General features: G+C 37.6%; 1 protein-coding gene across 4 annotated transcripts in view; it reads left to right on the top strand.

The window, feature by feature from the left end:
* Nucleotides 1-25,428, top strand: part of CDS1 (CDP-diacylglycerol synthase 1) — a 78,565-nt gene that overhangs the window by 17,491 nt on the left and 35,646 nt on the right. For all 4 annotated transcript variants that reach the window (XM_078366938.1, XM_054253176.2, XM_054253177.2 and 1 more), the window contains exons 2-5: nucleotides 3,547-3,674; nucleotides 8,024-8,120; nucleotides 20,550-20,647; nucleotides 22,677-22,816. In XM_078366938.1, coding sequence (XP_078223064.1) covers nucleotides 3,547-3,674; nucleotides 8,024-8,120; nucleotides 20,550-20,647; nucleotides 22,677-22,816 — 463 coding nt within the window. The remainder of the gene's footprint in view (nucleotides 1-3,546; nucleotides 3,675-8,023; nucleotides 8,121-20,549; nucleotides 20,648-22,676; nucleotides 22,817-25,428) is intronic.

Genomic DNA, 25,428 nt, shown 5'->3' with positions numbered 1-25,428 from the left:
CATATGTATGTGGGTTTATTTCTGGACTATTCCATTGATCATTTTGTCTTTTATGCCAATACCACATTGTCTTGATTACAGTAGCGTCATAAGAACTCTTGAAAACAGGTAATATAAGTCCTTCAACTTTATTCTTTTTTCAAACTTGTTTTTGCTCGTCCTTTGTGTTTTCATAGAAATTTTGGAAAAAAATTCTCCAAAAAAGCCTCTGGGATGTTGACAGAAGAAAGCGATGCTCAGGAAGGCTTGTACAGTGAATGAAAATGGAAATGGAGGGAGGCCAAGCATGGTGGCTCATGCCTGTAATCCCAGTACTTTGGGAGGCCCAGGCAGGCAGATTGCTTGAGCCCAGGAGTTTAAGACCAGCCTGGGAAACATGGTGATACATCATTTCTATGAAAAATGCCAAAACAATTAGCCAGGTGTGGTGGTACATGCCTGTAGTCCCAGCTACTCAGAAGGCTGGAATGGGAGGCTGGCTTGAGCCCAGGAGTCTGAAGGTTGCCATGAGCCAAGATCACGCCACTGCACTTCAGCCTGGGTGACAGAGTAAGACCCTCTCTCAAAAGAAGAAAGAGAAAAAAGAAAAAGAAATGGAGGGAAAGACAAATGACAGATTTGGTGCCAACTGAATGTGTTGGTTAAAGGAAGCAGATGTGAAGCATTAAGTTGATGCCCAAGTTTCTGACGTGAGTAATTGGTTAACTGGATTGGTGGTTCTCCAAAGTAGGAATTACAGGAGGAGGCAGCGTTTTGATGTGCAAGAAAGAGAAGTCCATTTGCTTATGTTGAATTACAGATGATGGCAGTGGATAACCACCTAGAGATGGCATGTTGGAAGCTAGAGGCATAAATTTATCAGGAGTCATCTGTGGTCCACGAGATCACGTGGTGGTGGGAGAACACAGGCCCGAGATAAAAAGTTGAGGGTTATTATCTTTAAGTTATGAGCTTGAGAAAAAGAAGCTATGAATTTTTAGGTATTTGTAAACATCTTAAATACCTTCAGCCAGTGGCTTACCCCTGTAATCCCAGCATTTTGGGAGGTCAAGGCAGGCGGATCACCTGAGGTCAGGAGTTTGAGACTAGCCTGGCCAACATGATGAAACTCTGTCTACTAAAACCACAAAAATTAGCCGGGTGTGGTGGGGCACACCTGTAATCCCAGCTACACAGGAGGCTGAGACAGGAGAATCTCTGGAGCCTGGGAGGCAGAGGCTGCAGTGAGCTCAGATCACACTACTGCCCTCAAGCCTGGGTGATAGAGTGAGACTCCATCACAAAGAAGTAAATAAATGAATAAATACCTTTATTCAAGGTGCACAATGCTGCATGACTCTATTTGATCATTAAAAGTATTACAGTACTTCTTTCCTTCCCCTGATCTCCATTCACACTCGTTTTCCTTTTCAAGTCTAGCATCTTTGTAACAGAGCAAGGGCCCCTGCTACTTATTCTCATAGATGAGTAACATTGCTCCAAAATGCTACTATTTAGAAATTATCTTGCATTCTTTAATTACTAGAATGAAATAAGAAATTCCTAGTTCAATTTAAGTTTTTATTTTGTATTTCTCTAAGGGGTATAAAATAGAAATCAGGAGCTTAAATGATGTAAATAAAAGCAGAACAGCCTTGTTGAGGGTGGGGAGAGGAGGGTTGCAGCACATCACCATTATTGCCAAGTGGACTTGGAAGTGGCTTGCAGAGAACTTCAGTATTTTTCGGAGCACAATTTGAATGCCAGTCTGATACTTTTAGTATTTTATAAGTAAGGAAACCAATGGCTGAGCTTCCTTGAGAGGAAGTTATTTGCCCTTTGTCTCACTGCTAGTTAGGGTTGAAGTGGAATTAGGGCTGGTGATTCCTGATTCCTAGTTGCATGCTCTTTTTGGAGGATGGTGATATTGTCCTAGAGACCCACTTCATTAGTCACCATCCCCACTACCCCTCACACCACCCCTATTAATGCTCTGGGTTATTAAAGATGAAAAAAAAATGGGAGGGAAAAGAAAAAAAAAAACTGATGTGTTCCCTTGTTCCAGATGTCAAAGCTCTGTGGCTTATCAGACTGACAGCAGGTGCCCTGCTGTTTTCTGAGGGAATTTTCTGTCTGGTTGTTTATTAGTTACCATGTCTTGCTATTAAAGCAGCTTCAGGGGCAACGGAGTCTCTGTCACAGTGGGAATTTGACATTTCTATTTCATTTGCCATTTCTGGTACATTGACACATTTAATTTTGTAATTGTATACTTAAAAAGTTAGTAAACTAAACTAAAAACTAAAGTGTATCAGTGCTTTATCAAAACTGAAAATACTCCGAAAGGCTAAAATTATATTTGGTGAGCCTCCTGAGGAATTAGAAGACTCGATTGAATCATAATATTAGCTTACTGCTTATTTGAATTTACTAAGTCCTTGACACTATACTAAATACTTCATTTTAGGGATGAGGAAACAGTTCAAAGGGGTGGTGATGTTTGCTGACATTTTGGAGCTAATAAGGGCTGAGTTAGGATTAAGAATCCTCAACATTCTGAATTGTTGGCCGCTTTTATTCCTAGGATTATTTCAGGCTCCATATCCTGCTCAATATCTATTTGTATTTGCCTCGAGGGAATATTCTCTTTTCTGTAGCTCAGTTCAGCACCCTCACTCCAGTTTCCTCCTCTGTAAGCCACTCTCCCAGAGTGTCTGTGTCTTTACCACTCATACCTGAAGGTTGCCAGGGTAGGATGGAGAGGATAGGGCTTGAGAGGGGAGAGGTTGTAGAAGAGGGAAGAAGATAGCAGTGGAGATTTATAGCTTAAAACTGAGCATTACATGGTATTTCTGCTTTGAAAACCCTATCCCTGGAAATTCTGCAGTGACCACCTTTGTCTACAGGCCTAGAGCTTTCTGCCAGCTCCAGCATATGCCTCAGCTCCTGTACATGCACTCAGAAGTCAGTTTGTGTTTGAAATAACTTCTTTAAAAATCTTATCACCAAATGCTGTTGATCATAGTTTACCTATCAATAAAATAGAAATGAGGTCTATATGACATGCTTCAATTGGGATTCTCTCTCGAGGATCTAATAAAAATGATGGAAGTTGAAATGTTTAAAAATATATGTGAAATGCTACACTCAGGTAAGATACTACTCTTATTGTTGATGCTTTAATTGTAATCAAATTTATAAAGGGACTCTTAACAGCTGATCAGAATCTACATGGAACTAACACCATGAACTCCTGGTTAAGTGGCAAAACAATACTTATCTGATTGTAGGGGTAAATTTCTGATTTAGAAAACATGGAAGCTTCTTTTGGGCCCTTTGTTTAAAATTATCCTTTGTATTATTAACAGTAGATTTTAGTAAAGGCAATCAAGCTTTCCTAACAAAGAAGTATAGTAGTGCTAAGATGTTCAAGATAAGTTAATAGTTGTTACTTTGTTTCAGATTATGTAACTGAGATTTGACACACTGAGCAATAAATGAATGTATTGGCAAGCATGTGCTTTTTTAAACATGATTTTGCAAAGTAATTTGTTTTTTTAATTTTAGGAAACAGATATTGATGACCGATATGGAGATTTGGATTCCAGAATAGATTCTGATATTCCAGAAATTCCACCATCCTCAGATAGAACCCCTGAGATTCTCAAGAAAGCTCTATCTGGTTTATCTTCAAGGTATGATTGGATGAAGAGTATATCTTAGTGTACAAGACAGGCTTTGAGATTATCCCTGTCCATGTAATTGGTCTGACTTTTTGTAAGTTTTCCAGCTCTGGTATCAGGTGTTCAAAAAGGCCACCTAATGCCTGAGGTATAGTTCTATCTACTTAATGTATATCCACCCTTAAAACCGTGTGAAGTGCAAGAAAACCAAGACTGAGAGGTAATTATTGAAGGTTACTGAGCTAGTAGATACAGACCTGAGATTCTTGCTTTGGGCTGTCAGATTCTGAAGTCTGTGATCTGTTTACCACGTCAGGTTGCTTTTTTTGGTATCAGAACACCTAATAAAGAAAACTCCATAGTCTCTGTTCCCCTATTTTTCAAATGCCAGACAGAAATACGTATTTTTTTTTCTTTTTTCTTTTCTTTCTTCTTTTTTAAAATAAGATAGATTTTCACCATGTTGCTGAGGCTGGTCTTGTACTTCTGGGCTCACGCAATCTGCCCACCTTGGCTCCTCAAAGTTCTGGGATTACATGGCACCAGGCCAGTATTTTTTTTTTTCTTTTAACCAAGTTTAAGATTATTGTCTAATACTCCACAACCCATTACAATTTTATATTTGTGCAACATATAAAAATGTTTAATGGCTACAAAATTTCAGCTAATTATGTATTACCCTTCATTGTATGCTTTAGTAATGTGAATTATAAAATTTAATAAAAGTAAAATAAACCTAAGCTTTTGTCCAGATTAATGTGTGAAGTGTTACATATTGGAATGAAACAATAGTGTTTCCCCAACTTTTTGACACTATGACACAGTAAGAAATACATTGTATACCACATTCCAAGATACACACAAATATATATTTTAACTGCTGCAAAAATGTTATGAATTATTCTCATTACTGTATGTGAGACCTTCTGATTTCTTTTCTATTTGATGCTATTCCATGTTATTGAACAAAATGCTACATGTAGCTTACTCAATTGATTTTTTATCCTTGGGTCATAGCCTGCAGTCTGAAAACCAATAGTTTAGTCATATCTAGTAAATGTAATATGAGTTTTTTGTTTTTGTTTTTTTTTTTTTTTTACTTTGTAGGGATAACCATTTTAGGATACGTTGGTTAAAAGCAACATTTTCATATTTTTAAATCGATAGAACACATCTTTGATCTACTATGAAAAGCATGGTTATTTTAATAGTTCTTGTTCCCAGTTGTTTTCATGACCTAGTTTACAGATGTCACTTTGCATTAAAATCTCATCAAGTCTATCTCAGACCTGAAATTTTGTGTTGTTGATATTCTGTGAGAATAATGCCGGATTCATGTGTGTCATTCATAGTAAGATCTTCCTTAATCATGAATTTTTTTTTTTTTCTGATGTAAAGTAACAATAGCAAATACTGGCAGCTAATATTTATTTAACATTTACTATGTGCTGGCATTGCCTCAGACACTTTATATGTATTGACTAATATTCTCATGGCAACCTCATAACACAAGTATTTAAATGTGGAAATGTAGACGGATATTATATATCAAGGATCATGTAGCTAGTAAGTTATGGAACCACATTCTGAACTAGTTACTGTGGCTTCAATGCATGTATTCTTATCTATGATATTTATAAGTGAATTGGTTTTAGCAAATGAACAATGGATAGTATAATGGTTTCAATCTTCTCAAGAAACTTCTCTACAAAGATTACATTAATGTTACAAAATCTGTTTTATAAATTTTTGTCCTGTTTTTAGTCTAATATTGAAAACAGACGGTCTTGCAAAGACTTAGAATTTGTAGATACATAGAACTGAAAATAGTAATTACAAAAGAAATGTACATTAATTACCTCCAGGAAAAAAAAAATTCTGTAGTCCTCCTGCGAAGACATTAATATTTAGAATACTTTGGTGTTTACTCTTTGAAGCTTTTTTTTTTGTGTTGTGTGTGTGTGTGTATGTATGTGTGTAAAGCAAAAATAGATTGTGCTGTTTTCTACCTTACTGTTTTCATTTTCATTCGATGGTATTATTAGGAACAACATTTCATGCTCCTAAATATATTTCAGGAATGTTTTTAATGTCTGTATGATATACTTTGTTACATGGCTATAGTCTAGTTTATCCAACTGACCACCTATTGCTGAGCGTTTAGTATATTACTAAATTTTCACAATTAAAAATACCTCTACATTAGACGTTTTTTTTGTAGCAAACTTTGTTTTAATATCCGTAACATAAAGTCCTAAAAGGGGAATTGCTTGGTCAAGTTTATGCCCTCCCCTTACTTTTTGTTTAAACAGGGTTTTGCTCTGTTGCCTAGACTGGAGTGCAGTGGCTCAGTCTTGGCTCGCCACAGCCTCTACCTCTCAGGCTCAAGCAGTCCTCCCACCTTAACCACCCAAGTAACTGGGACTACAGGCATGAGCCACCATGCCTGGCTAATTTTTGTATACTTTGTAGAGACAGGATTTTGCCTTGGCTTATGGCCCTTTATTTACCTCTGACTAGATTAGTGATCTAGTCCAGTTTCCTAATCCATCCGTTAATCCAGTCAGTTATATCTGTGCAACTACATGGAGCCTTTCAGCCATAGCATTTTTGACTCTAGTCACTTTTAGTTCTGTCCCATGCTCTTGCTCGCATGAGAAGTTTATGTCTACGTTGTTTGTTAAACAGTGGAGGGAAATAAAATTGAATGAGTGCAATTTGACTACCTTATGAAGAAACTTGGAAGCTAGAAAAAAAATGTATGTTGTTGGTATTTTAGATCCTGTGTGCAGAAATGACATGATAAAAGGAGTATTTGAAAATGGTATTTAGTTGGAAGTATTTAAGCTATATCTGAGAGTTGTTGAAAGCAAGGAATATTATCTTTTTTCTTTAGAGACAGTATCTCACTGTTTCACCCAGACTGGCGTGCAGTGGTACAATCATGGCTCACTGCAGCCTTGACCTCCTAGGGTCAAGTGTTCCTTCTACCTCAGCTCCCTGACACCCCACTCCCCCAACTAGCTGGGATCACAGATGAACACCACCACGCCCAGCTAATTTTTGCATTTTTTGTAGAGTTGGGTTTTTACCAATTGCTCAAGCAATTCCGTATCTTTTGAAGGTGGCTAATATTTCTTGGAATGAGGGAATGAGGGCTGGGGTGGTTCACACCTGAAATCCCAGCACTTTGGGAGGCCAGGGCAAGAGGATCACTTGAACCCAGGAGTTAGAGACCAGCCTGGGCAAGATAGTAAGACTCTGTCTTTATTTTTTTTTTTTTTAAAAAAGGAATGAGGACTCATGCTTAGAATACAGTGCATATATGTTACTAGACTTTAAGTTGAATCAAAATCTCTTGTAACATAATTTAAGTGCTACCAGTTCAGTTAATAAAAATCAGAAAAGTCCTAAAGAAAAACAACAATTTCAGATGTAGAAGTTGTCATTTGTATATAGGAGCATTCAGAAATCACCATCCATGTATTTCAGTTATTCTGGATTTTTCATACAGGGCTGCCAACATTTTTTATGACATGGTCACACAAGGAGTGATATTTGTATGGCACACTGGGGATGCAGTGTGAGACTCATGGCAGTGGTGGGGTGTGGTCAGGCATCCCCAGTCCTTACAGTGAGGGTTGGGAGATATCAAATCTCAGCATGGCAGGGACCAGCCACTGTACGAACAGGAAGGTTCTGCTCTGAGGCACAAAGAAAGGCCCAAGGATAAGAAAATACTTTTACTAAAGACTTTGCCCCTAATCAAATAAAGCAGGCAGTACACTAAACAGTAGAAGTGTCCTTCCATCTGTCTTTATCCTCAGTGGCTGACTTCTTAGGTAACTGGCACCTCACTCCTTTATTTCACTGAAATCACTGTTGTTTTGGTTCGGTATTATCTTTCATTACTTTTTCTCATTGGCAGTCCGTGCTGTCTCTACCATCTTCCTAAAATCATTACTGTATTCATCTACCATCCTAACTGAGCATCATCTCTTTTGAGGGCTTTTGTACCTGGCCCGTTCTTCCCCTCCATGTGATCCCTGGTGGGATGTGTGACTTTCACATCCACCATGACCACCTAACTCCCAACCTCACGATTTATTCCCCACTCACATTTAACAATTATTTTCTTTCTTGGCTAACATAACTTTAAAAGTTATTTTATCTCCCAGTGTGTGAATGAATGCTGTTTTTTTTTTGTTGTTTGTTTGTTTTTTTGTTGTTATTAAATAAAGTGAAGTAGTGGAATCTTAAAGTATAGTTAAGGAAAATTTCTAAATCTGGCAAATCAATACTGAAACCACACAGAAAACCTTAAGAACACATTAAATCCTAACTTTACATTGTCTTCGTAGGTGGAAAAACTGGTGGATACGTGGAATTCTCACTCTAACTATGATCTCATTGTTTTTCCTGATCATCTATATGGGATCCTTCATGTTGATGCTTCTTGTAAGTGTTTGCCATTTTCCTGAGCATCTCTTGCTTTGCTTTTCAACGTTTATATATGATTGAAGTAATTTTAGCATATCATAAAAATGAAGTTAATCCAACACTCAGTCATAGCATATTTAGTTCCTTTAAGTGTCTTTTGGTTCATGATATGATCTGACCTAATCTTTTCTGTTTGTAAAATGACTACTCAATGTCTTCATCCAGCAGAGACCAAGATTGTGTAACAGGTACATGTCTATGTGTCTGACATTGTGCCAAGCATATTTTATAAAAGATATGACACGAGCCTGGGGAACATAGGGTGACCTCATCTCTACAAAAAAATTTAAAAAAATAAGCTGGGGATGGTGGTTCATGCCTATAAACTCCAGCTACTTGGGAGGCTGAGGCAGAAAGATCACTTGAGCCCGGGAGGTCGAGGCTGCTGTGAGCTGTGATTGTGCCACTGCACTCCAGCCTGGGCAACAGAGTGAGACCATCTCAAAAAAAAAAAAAAATGAAAGGCAGAAATATACACACATAACATCAACATATGACTATTTGCTGGATCCCTGATTAACTCAGTGTAATGGCAGAAACATACAAGTAACCATATGAATAAATAGTATGATAAGTAAACAAGATAAGTTCTATGATAGAACACATTAGGAGTGTATGGTAGAAAAGCACCTAATCCAGTCTGAGGGAGAGATGAGGAGGGGCTTCCCAGAAGAGACAGTGCTGAAGCTGAGTCCTGAAGACTAGGCAGGGAAAGGAATTCCAAAGTGAGGACATCACAGGAGAGGCATGGAGGTAATGAGAGGATGTAGTACATTGGAAGATCTGCAGGTTGCACATGTAGATGGTGTCTGTGTAGGGTACTAGAAAGGAAAGTAAAAGCCATTCTGGGAGTTTTGGATTTTGGTGTACGTGGTAAGCTCAACTAGTCATGAAGCCAAACTAATATTTAAACCATTCATTCATTCATTCATTCATTCATTCATTCATTCATTCATGTAACAAACACTTCAGAGATGCCTGCTATGTGCCAGGCATTTTGTTAGTTCTAGGGATGATACAGTGGTACTGAGAAAAATGTACCCATCTCTGCCCTTATGGAGCATACTATCTACACTTAAAAGAACTGATTATGTATTTACAGTCAGATGCCGCCCGATGACATTTTGGTCAGTGATGGACAACTATATGATAGAAGTCCCGTAAGATTATAATGGAGCCAAAAAATTTCTGTTTCCTAGTAATTTTATTCCAGTTGCCAACAGTATTCAGCAAAGTAACATGCTGTACAAATTCATATTCTAGGACCGATAGGCTGTACCATATAGACTAGGTGTATAGGAGGCCATACCATCTAGGTTTGTCTAAGTATATGCTATGATGTTTGCACAACAACAAAATTGCCTAAGAATGTGTCTCTCAGAACATATCCTTGTTGTTAAGCAACACATGACTATATATAATCACAAACTACAATAAGCATTTGAAAAAAGAAAATAATACTCAGAGAGCAAAAAGGAAGCTGGGAGACTTTCCAGAGGAATAGTGCCAAGACGTGAGCTGCAATCTGAAGGTTGAGTGGGAGTCAGCAAGGTGAAGGACAGAGCCTGGGGAGGAGCGTCACAGGCAGAGGATATCTGTGTACAAAAGCCCAGGTGCCTAAAGCATGAAACATTTGAAGGCCACAAATGTTGGAACCAAGGAGAAATGCATTTGTTCAATGCATTCATCAAGCATTTAGGCAGTGCCGAACAGGATTTGATGATGCACAGTGAGAGCCTGCTCTCAGGGGTGCCCTGTGGCCTTCTTTGTTAATTTTATCATCATTATTACTTCTTTTGATTCCTTCTCAGTTAATCCAGGCTCTTATGTATTCACTTCCTTCATCTCTGGTTGCTCTTGCCCTCTTAGAAATGCGTTTATCTGGCCAAGTGCAGTGGCTCATGCCTGTAATCCCAGCACTTTGGGAGGCCAAGCCGGGCAGATCACGAGGTCAAGAGATCAAGACCATCCTGGCCAACATGGTGAAAACCTGTCTCTAAAAAAAAAAATAAATAAATGTATTTATGCATTTTGCCAGTCTCCCTCCATGTTCAATTATATTCATAGTTCATAAGGTTATGAGCTATATGATATGGTTTTCCTTTTATAAATAAGTTTTAATGTGAAATTAGACATGATGAAAAACAAATTCCATCAGCTCTTGAAGCCACTTAAAGTGGCTAAGCACCTCAAAGCCTCTTTCACTTCTCTTTTTGTCCTCTCATTAATTTTGCACTTCCTTAGGGAAATCAAGTAATGAAAATGAATAAGAAGTTAATTTCTTTTTCTGTTAATTTGCCAAGATTTTAAAGTGCTTTTTCTCACAAAGGAAAAATGGATAATGAATAGGATATACCTAATGAGAGGGCAGAGGAAGCCAAGGTTGAAAGCCAGGTGGGCAGGTGTTTGGGTTTGATTCCGGGTGGAGGCCCCCAGCTCCCATTGTTCTGTCGCTAAATATGCCAAGGGCTAAAATGATCACCATTGGCCCTGGGACTTCGGCATTTAAGAAGCGAGTGTGTGTAGAGCACTTTTCAGTGCCAGGTGGTGAGTGAGCAGGCTTGAGGAAAAAAGAACCAAGTGAGAGCAAGGAGCTCAGCAAGGCTTTGTGGGTGAAGGAAGCTTTAGTATGATCTTGAGCAATCTATCAGGGTGGAGGGAGCACTGTGAGCAAAGGTCCTAGTGGCTGGAAGTGTGCCACTTGGACCTTTGCTCATGATGCTCCCGGGGTGGCAGAAAAAGGTGTTTTGTTGTTGTTGTTTGTTTGTTTTTAGCACAGAGCTGAAAAATAATTAGCAATCAGATTCTGGAAGGCCTTGCAATACTGTGTGAAGAAGTCTGGGTTTTATTTGGGAAGCAGTAAGGAGCCATTGAAACTAAGGGAGATCATTTGAGGTATTATTCTCTTTTAGAAGAAAATTTTGATCTAAGGTATCAGAAACCACCAGTATCCTAGATACACAGACTTAGGAAGGTTTGATGGGTTCCCCTGTGATTACCTTACGTTTTTCTCCAAACTGAACTGTTGAGTATAATAACTAGGATAAGAATTTGTGGATAAAAACTGTTTTCTAACCACTCTTTGTGACAAAATTCAAGACAGTTTTAAAGACATGCGTGTATGCATTTGGATTTGGATTTTTAAGAGAACCGTAAGTGCGCCTATAGTACTTTAGGTTTTTTGTGTATTTTTTTCTACCACAAAAGGAAAATATGATTTTATTGCAAATTATTTGCTTCAATGGGTGAGTTTAATTAAAGAAGAAAATAAGAATATTAAAGATCTGGCCAGGTGCAGTGGCTCACGCCTGTAATTCCAACACTTTGGGAGGCCGAGGCAGGTGGATTATTTGAGGTCAGGAGTACAAAATCAGCCTGTCCAACATGGTGAAACCCCATCTATACTAAAAATACAAAAATTAGCCAGGTGTGGTGGCATGCACCTGTAATCCCAGCTACTCGGAAGGTTGAGGCAGGAGAATTGCTTGATCCTGGGAGGCGGAGGTTTTAGCGAGCCAGGATCATGCCACTGCACTCCAGTGTGGGTGAAAGAGTAAGACTCTGTCTTAAAAAGAAAAATAAAAATTAAAGATCTACGTAAAGTAGGTTTGAACTGTTATTGGTTATTTAAGTTTATTATATACACATACATGCATATATATATTATGTTTATATAATATGTTAAGAGAATATGGATGGTACACGTATAGTTGGTATTCAGTTGATATTTATGTGTTTTAAAACCATTTCTATTCATATTCTTAACTAGATCATTTGTATTTTGAGAAGTACACATTGTATCTAGCTTGGAGTTGCCATATAATGTCAGCACTTAAAAATGACTAATTCAAAAAAGTTTTATTAAAAATTTCTAGGAAATTTTTACAGGTGTCTGTAATCCCAGCACCTTGGGAGGCCAAAGGGGGTGGATTGCTTGAAGTCAGGAGTTCAAGATCAGCCTGGCCAACATGGTGAAACCCGTCTCTCCTACAAATACAAAAACTTAGCCAGATGTGCTGGTGCATAGTTGTAGTCCTAGCTACTCTGGAGGCTGAGGCAGGAGATTCACTTGAACTCAGGAGGTAGAGGTCACAGGAGCCGAGATTGCGCCACTGTGGCGACAGAGTGAAACTCAGTGTCAAAACAAACAAACAGAAACTTCTATGAAATTATAGCTACTTTAATATGGAATGCATACACATGTTTCTTAAAAGGCACTTTTTTTCCTTCAGCCTATTTGTAGTTTTTTTTTTATTATTAAATGCATTTAATTAATGAATGTTCAATATAGGATTTGGGAAGACCTTTTTTTAATTGCATTTTAGGTTTTGGGGTATTGTAGTTTTTAAATGATTGTATTCACAGCTTGGAATCACTCTAAGTGATGGATTTACTAAAGCATGTTTTGATTTAAAGGCAGATATGAACATACAGAAGATAATGAGAGGTTTCTTTTCCCACTTGCCTTCTAGGAAACTGCTGTTATTAAGTTTTAATCCGTGCTGTGTAATTTACTTATAAATAGTGTGTTTGCTTTTGGCCAGGTGCAGCGGCTCAAGCCTGTAATCCCAGCACTTTGGGAGGCTGAGGCAGGCGGATCACGAGGTCAGGAGTTCAGGACCATCCTGGCCAACCATCCTGTCTTTACTAAAAATACAAAAATTAGCTGGGTGTGGTGGCATGTGCCCATAATCCCAGCTACGCAGGAGGCTGAGCCAGGAGAATTGCTTGAACTCTGGAAGCGAGGTTGCAGTGACCCAAGATTGTGCCATTGCACTCCAACCTGGGTGACAGAGCGAGATTCCGTCTCAAAAATTTGTTTACTTTTTCCCATTGTGAGAGTTGTGTAAGTGTATTCAAATTACTTTGGATAATAGATAATTAAAAATAATCATCCCTAACACTATTGCCCTATTGTTAACTACCAAAATACAATTAGTAGTGTTACTTGATATATTTTATTTCATAATTTTTTACTTAATTTATATTTGTAAAACCCATGGTTATAATAATAATGTGACTAACACTGTGTATCCTGCTTTTTAAGCTAAATATCATATCAGAAGTTTCATGGCCAGGTGCAGTGGCACACACCTGTATTCTCAGCTATTCGAGAGGCTGAGGCAAGAGGATTGCTTGAAGTTCCAGTCTGAGTCCAGCCTGGATAACATGGCACAATGTTGTCTCTAAAAAAACCAAAATTTTTAAAAAAAATGTTTTCTGGTCTTTATAATCATTAGCTTTACCAGATTGTCTGCTTGATGGACTGTAATCCATCATGTAGTTATTTACTTAAAGTGAATGAATAACCGAATTCATTCAGTGCATCATTTAAACTTATTCAAATCATTGTATTATATGTTTAGACATTCAGGTTATGTCCTGGATTTTTTTTTCTATTGTTGTTTTTTTATTGTGAATTACACTATCCTGAACATATTAGAACATAAATATGCTCTAATTTTATATGCAGGAGTACTTTCTTAGAAAAGATTTGCAATGTGAAAATAGACACTTAATTGGGCAATTCATATGTACCATAGTTCATACTCAAAATGTCCAGATCTGAACTTCTAGTTCATACCTCAGCCATCCTGAGTAAATCTGCTGTCAAAGTTAAGTAGCAATACACAGACAAATCTCTATGCAAAGCATTTTATTTGGGAATGTCTGTATATTTTTTAAAAAACAGAATTGCACTTCAGAGCATACACCCAGACCAGGGTGGTCTTTGGTATATCTAAAGAACAAAAAGAAGGTTGGGAGTTTTGTTAAACAGAGAAATGCTACATACTGTTTTGAAATAAAGCCCATTGGCACTATGAAGTTATTGGGAGTTGGCAAGCTCTGATTGATGAGTGACAGTGGCAGGTAAAACTAGTCTTAGAGTTCTGCCAGATTGTTGTTTCAGCAGCCACTAAGTAAAACTGGTTTGAGGGTATGGCCAGCTGTTTCAGCAGCTGCGCTTTGGATAATTTGTGGAGCAGGTGCTGTGCACCCTGAGTGCATTTTCTGCTTGGCCTCTCAACTCTGATTTTAGTTGGAAATGACAAGAATGACCCAATTCACATAATTCACACTGTCTACTTTCCCAAGCCTTCCTTGGTCTTGCCTGCCTGACTGCCTTTACTCTTGTCACCTCCCCAGTCCATTCTTTCCACCTTACTCTCCTAAACACTCATGTCAAGTCATGTCCTTTCAACTCCTTGGTGCAGTCTTTCCTGCTGTTTCCTAGGATTCCAGGACCAGGCTTTTTCCTCTCTCCTTGTTTGTCTTCCAGCAACTCCACTCTCCTAGTAGTTCCCTTAACACTCCTCATTCCCTCTACAGACGTGACTCTGCAGATCCTCCTCCTCTGGCTCTGCTGCGGCCCACCGCCTGCCCCTGCCACAGATGTGTCTGCCTTTACACATATCCATTTGCCTATTTCACATGGAGTTGTAATCGTGTTTCCTCCCTGAGAGATTGTGAACAGGAGGAAACTCTCTGTGAACAGATGCCCTATATTATTTCTATAAGCCCTCAGTAACAAGTAAAGAGTAGACAATTAAATATTGGCTGTTGTTAAGGTTCTGGAAACATTAATTAGGCCAACAGAGTCCTACAAGTGTACTTTCTACCAGTGATGATGGTGTGGAGTATTAATCTCTGTATAATCATCCAGTCCTAGAAAACACACACAGAGTTTAAGGATTTTGAGCTGGTATTTTGAAACTTTTGTTTTCTCTTTTCATAGCAGTTCCATATTGACTTTGCAAGCTATAGTTTATGATCATATAAATACAATGTGTGCTATTAAAAATACTTTTTTATTCCCTCTCAGTAAAATACAAAAACTAGCAGAAGACAAGAAACAACTAAGAGCAAAACTGAAGGAGATAGAGACACAAAAAACCCTTCAAAAAATCACTGAATCTAGGAGCTGCTTTTTTGAAAAGTTCAACAAAATAGATAGACTGCTAGCCAGACTAATAAAGAAGAAAAGAGAGAAGAATCAAATAGACACAACAAAAAATTGTAAAGGGGTTATCACCTCTGATCCCCCAGAAATACAAACTGCCATCAGAGAATAGTATGAACACCTCTATGCAGGTAAACTAGAAAATCTAGAAAAAAACGACAAATTTCTGAACATATACACTCTCCCTGTGTCCATGTGTAGAGGTGTTTATAGTGTTTTCTGATAGTAGTTTATATTTCTGTGGGATCAGAGGTGATAACCCCTTTATAATTTTTTGTTGTTTCTATTTGATTCTTCTCTCTTTTCTCCTTTATTAGTCTGGCTAGCAGTCTGTTTTGTTGAACTTTTCAAAAAACCAGCTCCTGGATTCATTGATATTTTTTTGAAAGGTTTTTCATGTCTCTATCTCCTTCAGTTCTGCTCTGATCTTTGTTACTTCTTGTCTTCTGCTAGCTTTTGAATTTGATCTTGCTTCTCTATTTCTTTTAATTGTGATGTTAGGGTGCCAATTTTAGAACTTTCCTACTTTCTCTAGAAAACTAGATTTTCCAGTTTATTTGTGTAGAGGTGTTTAGAGTATTCTCTGAAGGTCGTTTGTATTTCTGTGGGATCAGAGGTGATAACCACTTTATCATTTTTTATTGTGTCTATTTGATTCTTCCCCCCTTTTCTTCTTTATTTGTCTGGCTAGCAGTCTATTTTGTTGAACTTTTCAAAAAATAGCTCCTAGATTCATTGATTTTTTTCAAGGGGTTTTCATGTCTCAATCTCCTTTAGTTCTTCTCTGATCTTATTATTTCTTATGCTCTGCTAGCTTTCGAATTTGTTTGCTCTTGCTTCTCTAGTTCGTTTAATTGTGATGTTAGAGTGTTGATTTTAGATCTTTCCCTCCTTCTGATGTGGACATTTAGTGCTATAAGTTTCCCTCTAAACACTGCTTTGCTATCCCAGAGATTCTGTTACATTGTGTCTTTTTTTCTCATTGGTTTCAAAAACTTATTTCTTGACTTTGTTATTTACCCAGTAGTCATTGAGGAGCAGGTTGTTCAGTTTCCATGTAGTTGTGTGGTTTTGAGTGAGTTTCTTAATCCTGAGTTCTAATTTGATTGCACTGTGGTCTGAGAGACTGTTACGATTTCTGTTCTTTTGCATTGCTGTGGAGTATTTTATAAGTCAATTTTATAAGTACGATGTGGTGCTGAGAAGAATGTATATTCTGTTGATTTGGGGTGGAGACTTCTGTAGATGTCTATTAGGTCTGCTTGGTCCAGAGCTGAGTTCAAGTCCTGAATATCCTTGTCAATTTTCTGTCTTGTCCATCTGTCTAATACTGACAGTCAGGTGTTAAAGTCTCCCACTATTATTGTGTGGGAGTCTAAATCTCTTCGTAGGTCTCTAAGGACTTGCTTTAATAATCTGGGTGCTCCTGTTTTGGGTGCATATATATTTATGATAGTTAGCTCTTGTGGCATTGATGCCTTTTATGTAGTGCCTTTCTTTGTCTTTTTTGATCTTTGATGGTTTAAAGTCTGTTTTATCAGAGACTAGTATTGCAACCCCTGCTTTTTTTTTGCTTTCCATTTGCTTGGTAAATGCTCCTCCATTCCTTTGAGTCTATATGTGTCTTTGCATGTGAGTTGGGTCTCCTGAATACAGCACACTGATGGGTCTTGACTTTATCTAATTTTTCAGTCTGTGTCTTTTAATTGGGGCATTTGGCCCATTTATATTTAAGGTTAATATTATTATGTGTCAATTTGATTCTGTCATTATGATGATAGCTGGTTATTTTGCCTGTTAGTCATTGCAGTTTCTTCATAGTGTCAATGGTTTTTATGATTTGGTATGTTTTGCAGTGGCTGGTCCTGATATTTCCTTTCCATATTTAGTCCTTCCTTCAGGATCTCTTGTAAGGGAAGCCTGGTAGGGACAGAATCTCTCAGGATTTGCTTGTCCGTAAAGGATTTTATTTTTACTTTGCTTATAAAGCTTAGTTTGGCTGGATACAGAATTCTGGGTTGAAAATTATCTAAGAACTTTAAGAGAGTTGAATATTGGCCTTCCACTCTTTTCTGACTTGTGGGGCTTCTGCAGAGAGATCCGCTGTTAGTATGATGGGCTTCCCTTTCTGGGTAACCCAACATTTCTCTCTGACTGCCCTTAACATTTTTTCCTTCATTTCAACCTTGATGAATCTAAGGATTATATGTCTTGGTGTTGCTCTTCTCAAGGAGTGTCTTTGTGTTGTTCTTTGTATTTCCTGAAGTTGAATGTTGGCCTGCCTTGCTAGGTTGGGGCAGTTCATATGCTTATGAAGTAAGTACTCATGCTGTGTTTTTCAGCTTCATCAGGTCATTTATGTCCTTCTCTAAACTGGTTATTTTAGTTAGCAATTCCTATAACCTTTTTTCAAGGTTCCTTGCATTGGGACCTTCTTAGCTTCCTTGCATTGGGTTAGAACATGCCCGTTTAGCTCAGAAGAGTTTGTTATTACCCACATTCTGAAGCCTGCTTCTGCCAATTCATCAAACTCATTGTCTATCCAGTTTTGTTCCCTTACTGGTGAGAAATTGTGATCCTTTGGTGGAGAAGAGGTCTTATGGTTTTTGACATTTTCAGCTTTTTTTGTGCTGTTTTTTTCTCATCTTTGTGGATTTTATGTACCTTTGGGCTTTGATGTTAGTGACCTTTGGATGGGGTTTCTGTGTGGACTTTTTTTTTTGTTGATTTTGATGCTGTTCCTTCCTGTTTGTTAGTTTTTTTTTCTTACAATCAGTTCCCTCTGCTGCAGGTCTGATGGAGTTTGCTGGAGGTTCACTGCAGACCCTGTTTGCCTGGGTATCAGCAGTGGAGGCTGCTGAACAGCAAAGATGGCTGCCTGTTCCTTTCTCTCAAAGCTTTGTCCCAGAGGGGCACCTGCCAGATGCCCATGGAGCTCTCCTGCTGGGAGGTTTCTCCCAGTCAGGAGGCACAGGGATCAGGGACCCACTTAAGGAGGCAATATGTCCCTTAGCAGAGTTCAAGTGCTATGCTGGGAGATCTGCTGCTTTCTTCAGAGCCAGTAGGCAGGAACATTTAAGTGTGCTGAAGTTGACCCCACAGCCACTCCTTCCCCCAGGTGCTCTGTCCCAGGGAGATGGGAGTTTTATCTATAAGCCCCTGACTAGGGCTGCTACCTTTCTTTCAGAGATGCCCTGCCCAGAGAGAAAGAATCTAGAGAGGCAGTCTGGTTACAACGGCTTTGCGGAGCTGTGGTGGGCTCCACCCAGTAGAAACTTTCCAGCAATTTTGTTTACACTGTGATGGGAAAACTGTCTCCTCAAGCCTCAGTAATGGCAGATGTGCCTCCCCACACCAAGCTTGAGTGTCCCAGGTTGACTTCAGACTGCTGTGATGTCAGCAAGAATTTCAAGTCAGTGGATCTTAGCTTGCTGGGCTCCATGGGGGTGGCATTTGCTGAGCTAGACAACTTGGCTCCCTCGCTTCAGCCCCTTTCCAGGGGAGTGAACGGTTCTGTCTCACTGGCATTCCAGACGCCACTGGGGTATGAAAAAAGACTCCTGCAGCTAGCTTCGTGTCTGCCCTAACTGCTGCCTAGTTTTGTCCTTGAAACCCAGGGCCCTGGTGATGTAGGCCCTCAAGGGAATCTCCTGGTCTGAGGGTTTCAAAGACCATGGGAAAAGTGTAGTAACTGGGCCAGAATGGACTGTTCCTCATGGCACAGTCCCTCATGGCTTCTTTTGGCTAGAGGAAGGAGTTCCTGGACTCCTTGCACTTCTCAGTTAAGGCAACACCCCACCGTGCTTCAGCTCACCCTCCATGGGCTGCACCCACTGTCTAGCCAGTCCTGGTGAGATGAGCCAGGTACCTCAGTTTGAAATGCAGAAATTTCCCACCTTCTGTGTTGATCTCGCTGGGAACCGCAGAGCAGAGCCAACCTATTCGGCTATCTTGCCAGCCCTCTCAGTATGATATTTTAAAAGCCCTTTGGATCTGACTAACTTTAACACTTTATCTTAATATTAAACATTGTCTCTGTTCTCTATTTTGTTAGAAATGACCTGATATTATATGTAAAGGTCATTTGAAGAATGACACTTAGAGTTCCTCCTGTCTTTATAACACATTTATGACCTTTCTCTAAAAGTACTATTTATGGTAATTTGACATATATTTCTTTATTATGTGGCTGCGAAGACACATTTACTTTTTAAAGTATGTGATTGGACATGTAATCGATATCGTGGGAAAAAGTAGCTTAAGAGTACCCTGGATGGTAGGTTTGGGAAAGATAATTTGTGGAAATCTTAAAAAGAAATCTCAAAATGTATCCTCTGACAGAGTTTGGTAAGCTTTTTCTGTGAAAGACCAGTTAGTAATATTGTAGGCTTTAAGAAGCTGTGTATGTTTTGGTCACATAATCTTTGATTTTTAAAAAACTCTTTAAAAAATATAAAAAATCCATTCTTAGCTCAAGGACAGTGTAAAAAGCCCGTGAGGTATGCTCTCTAGAGGCTGAAAAAGCTAGTCTGCCATATTCACAAAGATTTAGCCTCTTAGTTCATGTAATAAGTGTTTGACATGCCATTTGCTCTTTGAGTCTTGCAATTAACAGGTCTAGCACTAGGTATAATGCTCCATCTTGAGAAATTACCTTCACCCAGGTTGCTGAATGCAGTAGTTTGAAGGACTACAAAATAGAACATTAAAAAGGGATTTATAAATCTAAACCCATTTAATAGGTGTGCAATCAGGACACTGTGTAAACAGAAATGCATAATCTCAGTTGACAGGCCTAAGTGTCTGCAAGTGTAGAAGCTTGCTTATATTTCACTAAGGTAGTCCAGCTTAGATTCACCAGCGTGTAGCCAGCTATGGGAGAGTTGACACAGCTGGGAGAGAGATGAAAAGGCCATTCCAGCGTGCCTAGGTAGAAAGTGTTTTAACTATTTGCCCTGACAGTATCTTTATCATCTACAGGTATAACAATACATGGTTACAAATAAATATATACAAGCAAACTTTCATATATGATCATTTTCTTAGGGTATCTCAAGAAACATAATGGACAGGTTGGACAGAGATTCTCCATCTTGAGAAGGAAAATCTCAAGAATGAAATAGTAATGAGGGATAAATCCTATCAACTGTGGTCAACTGGACTATATCCCTCAAACTTTAAACTCCAGAGCCATTACCCACCCCAGGAAGGATCTTCCAAATCTTTTTGAATAAAACATTATTTTGCCTATCTCTTTGAGGCATCACTTGATTTTAGAGACATAGAATATTGTACTTTTTACTGACATTTAGAATAATTAAAAATTGGTAGATTTAAAAAAATATGTATGAAAAGCTGCTTTATTGAATGATTAAGCAAAAATGTAAACATTGAGAAAGTATGTTAATGTTTTCTCTTGGTTTCAGGTTCTGGGCATCCAAGTGAAATGCTTCCATGAAATTATCACTATAGGTTATAGAGTCTATCATTCTTACGATCTACCATGGTTTAGAACACTAAGTTGGTAAGTAAGCTTGAAACTATTTCAGATATGAAAAGTTGATTTCTGAAGTTTGTAAAGGAAGCATCTTGATCTGTCAGTATCCATTCAATTTACCCAGCAGATTGATTCTAGAGAAAGATAAATAAAAATAATGTAATTGAAATTTGAAAAGAAGATCAATTTTTCTTTCCCATTCCAATATGACTTTTTTTATGTTGTATTTTAGTCTTTGTAGAGATATCCAATATATGTTTAATATATACACCATTCTTGTCCTTTTTTTAAAATAAAAAACTAAACATTGTATTGGACACATTTTTATATTCTTTACAATAATAACTTTAGCAGAATATTTACATACGATCTTTTCCTTCATTTCTCCTCAGTTGACGTGAGAACATACAAAATATTGTATATATACAAATTCATGTGAAGTTAGTAACAAAATCACCAAATGATTTTAACATTTAAAATTTTACATCTTTTAAAACTTTTCATTATAAATCATTGCTATCAAAACCTTGACTATGAAACGTGATAATGTTATAGTTCATATTTAACCCAAGTGGCCATGCTTTTTAATATAGTTGATTAATATCAATCAGGGAGTCAGTATCTTATTAAATAGATGGGGTTTAGAATAGTCAAAGGAAGTGTCTTGATTTTGGTGTTAGCTGATTTTTCCTTCTAGCAGGTTTCTTCATCAGTGGCAAAGTATATAGGAATTGTTAGATAGGTAAAGTAATTGGAGAATAATTAAATGCAAAACCATGCAGTATTAATTCTAATTATTTTAAAAAGGAGAAGATAAATCAGGATGGACTCCAGTGATTATAGAAGGTGTCAGAACAGGTTTGTCAGAAGAGGTAAAAGATAAACTGGTATTTGAAATGACAACAAATTTTAGATGAAGAGTTTTCTGTTTGGGGAGATAGTACCCATCATTTTCTAGATGTGAGACAGATGCACTGTATTCTCCAGTTGTTGAGACATTCCTGGCCCTCCTGAGCTGAGGGTATTGATCAGCGGACAGTGGGTAAATAGTTGGATTGGTAGACTAGGTTAGGCCTTGATTGCCTTACAGAGGAAGAATCCCTGCTCATCTGGAGTCCATGGGAAGCCTTAGAAAAGGCAAAAAGATGCCAGGGTGTGCAGGGCAGTGGAGAGAGAGGTTGAATTACCTCTTCTTTCTTTCCCTCTTAATCTTCCTGAGGGCAGGTGGGGATTTGTCTTAGGACTTCTACTATTAAAAAGCATTAGAACTGTGAGTAGCTAGGAGTTAATTTTTCTTTTTTTTTTTTTTGAGATGGAGTTTTGCTCTTGTTGCCCAGGCTGGAGTGCAATGGTACAATCTTGGCTCACTGCAACCTCTGCTTCCCAGGTTCAGGAAATTCTCCTGCCTCAGCCTCCCAAGTAGCTGGGATTACAGACTTATGCCACCACGCCCGGCTAATTTTGTATTTGTAGTGGAGATGGGGTTTCTCCATGTTGATCAGGCTGGTCTTGAACTCCTGACCTCAGGTGATCTGCCCGCCTTGGCCTCCCAAAGTGCTGGGATCACAGGCCTGAGCCACCGCGACCGGTGGAGTTAATTTTCATTATGAGCTTAATACCTCAGTATATACACACACAGATTATACATACATACAAAGCATTAAAATCATACATACACACACATACACACATTATACACACACACAAAGTATTAAATTTACACACCCACGCACACACACCCACACTCCACCCCCACCTCCCAAGGGTGAGGGATTTTGTGTGTGTGTAGTATTTTCTACATCGTCTCCTAATTATCTCTGGCATTAGATTTTCAGTTAAATAAAGGTATGAACTATATTTGGTAAATTTTTGCTAATCAATACATTTGAAATTGAGTTTGAAACAGGAGAATAGTATTTTGGTAAAATATATCTTGAATTGGTCTTCTGAACTTGGTTTTGATCATTATGTCATCAGAATGTAGAAAATAATTCTGTTGAGTTTGAGGGGAAGGAAAGCTTCAAATATAGAAAAGCTAATTGTTTTTAAATTATAGGTACTTTCTATTGTGTGTAAACTACTTTTTCTATGGAGAGACTGTAGCTGATTATTTTGCTACATTTGTTCAAAGAGAAGAACAACTTCAGTTCCTCATTCGCTACCATAGATTTATATCATTTGCCCTCTATCTGGCAGGTAAGTTAAGGAATATTCTGTATTGATATGTAGCTAACACATTTTCCATGTTTATTTTTATTTATGTTATTTAAATTCATAACTTTTTGCTAAATTTTATTCCAGCCTCTCTTTTTCATTGTTTGTCATGTATAAAGGTATTTCTTTTATCATATTCTTAAATAGCAATTATCCCTTATAGTGGGTTTAAAAAGTGCTTATTAAGAATCACTCCATATGTTTGAACATTTTCTTTGCAAATTGTAGTAAAAAAATTACCAAATGCAATTTATGAAGAAACTTTCACATATGTATTGCTTTATTTGTCCCAAGGAAATAGAGCTTTTTCATGTAGAATTAATCAGACAAATTAGTTTTTTAGGCATAGTTTATTATATATGCAAATTTGTTTATAGTAGGCTATGCCACGTGTTTTTATAATTTTTAAATTAAAAATTACATTCTTAAGATAGTCAGAGTTTACAGATATCTTTTCCATAAAATTTTACAGATCGTAAAAAAAAAAAAAAAATCCCTAAGAAATTGATTTTTTTTAATGTGCTTTTTAAAAACCGCATTGCTCATGTGAATTCTGGACCTACCAATTACTGAATGAGTAAAGATATTTAATTAATTTGTCTGTGCTTCAGTTTCTTTGTAAAGCACTTAGAATAGTACTTGGCACTATTTAAATTTTTTTTTATTATTATTTCCACTTTAAAAGAAGAAAATGAAATTTATTTGTGAGTTTTCACATTAGCTGTTAATAGTTATTGTTTTAACTTCTAGGAGTTTCCCAGTAAATAAATTTTTCTCCTGGTACAATTTTGGAAACGTGATTCTTTTCCATTTCTCTTTAAAAATACACAGAGTATGTGAGAAAGCATGTCTAGTCCTTTAGAAGTATGCTATTTCATTAAATAGTTATGATGTCTTCATGGTGCTCCTAAGTGCCTTCAATTCCTGGGCCTTCTAAGTCTAAAAAGCCAAGAAGTGAAATAAAATCTGAAATGATAATGGGAATTTTCAGATAATTTGTTTTTATATCATGAGGAGGAATACATTTTTGAAGAATTTTCCACCTTTTACATTTAGGTTTTTTGTTACCTTTTTAAATTTTTTATTTTATTTTATTTTTGTAGATATTGGGTCTCCCTATGTGGTCCAGGCAGGTCTTGAACTCCTAGGCTCAAGGGATCCTTTTGCCTTGGCTTCCCAAAGTGCTGGGGTTACAGGCGCAAGGCACTGCACCCAGCCTTATGTTCAAGTTTATTTTTCAGTTCAGCTTTCCAAATCTGTTCCTTAATTTAAAAAAAACTTTTTACTGCTGTATCTATAAAAAGTACATTCATAGACATAGGTATTGAAAAATTTCTACTCTTTTAAGGGTATTCATTTGATGGTAGTTGGTCTATTTTAAATTCTGACCAATTTGAAGGATTATGATTTTAGAGAGATTATGATTGTTATCAGTTAAGATCATACTAAAATTTTGGAGAGTAAAACATTTGCCTCTTGCTGTGTTTATCAAAGGACATTTGTGCGATTTTTTTCTTGGTAGAAAATGTGAGAATTTTCTCTCATTTACTAAACCAATAAGCTTGATTTATTTTGTTAAAAGGTAAGGCAGATTCTGGAATGGATGCTTTTGTATTACAGGAGAGAAGAATGTAGTATCTTCTCAGTTTATGTTTAAAATAACAAGACTTCTGGCATTTTGAGTTTTGATAATAATAGTCAAAGTGTCTATGGTATCTTCCGTTATTGAACCCAATATTTTATTTCATGTGATTATTATTATAATTATTTAAAAACAATTATGAGCTGATCGTGGTGGCTCACACCTGTAAACCCAGCACTTTGGGAGGCTGAAGCAGGTGGATTGCTTGAGGTCAAGAGTTCAAGACTATCCTGGCCAACATGGCTAAACCCCATCTCTACTGAAAATGCAAAAAAAAAAAAAAAAAAAATTAGCCTGGCATGGTGGCAGGTGCTGGTAATCCCAGCTAGTTGAGAGGCTGAGGCAGGAGAATGACTTTTACTCAGGGGGTGGAGGGGGGGGTGGGTGCAGGGCAGAGGTTTCAGTGAGCTGAGATAATTGAGATCATGCCATTGCACTCCAGCCTGGGCGACAGAGTCAGACTCTATCTCAAAATAATAATAGTAATAGTAATAATAATAATAATAATTGTGGTTAATTAAAACATAAATTATTTCATTAATATATGCACATTAGTTTTCAAACTTAATTTTAAAAGAATTATAATGTAAACAGCAACCCTGCACCCTACCGCTTTCAGATTTTTTTCTTTCCTCTAGGTAATATGTCTATTTCTTAATTTACTTTAGGCATTATCTGTTGACTTCCTGTTATAATGCACCTCACTTCTTCATATTCAGTTTTTTATAGTCAGAGTTTGCATTATTAAGTTCGTACCTAAAATATCACTTCCTGTAGAACCAAATAGTATCTATGATTACATTTTCTCCTTTTACAACTTCTTGTTTTTCCTGAACTGAGTAATGGCTTCACCTTCTCTTTCTCATATTTGCTAATTTCAGTGTAGAGATCCTTAATTTTTCCTTCAGGTTGTCCCAGGTCTACTGGTATTACCAAATATTTACGTAAGTCA

The sequence above is a fragment of the Callithrix jacchus genome, chromosome 3 (genome assembly GCF_049354715.1).
Source record: "Callithrix jacchus isolate 240 chromosome 3, calJac240_pri, whole genome shotgun sequence".
In the NCBI taxonomy this organism is placed as follows: Eukaryota; Metazoa; Chordata; class Mammalia; order Primates; family Cebidae; genus Callithrix; species Callithrix jacchus.
The sequence above is the reverse complement of the archived record's forward strand: the minus strand, read 5'-3'. Positions and strand labels throughout refer to the sequence as shown.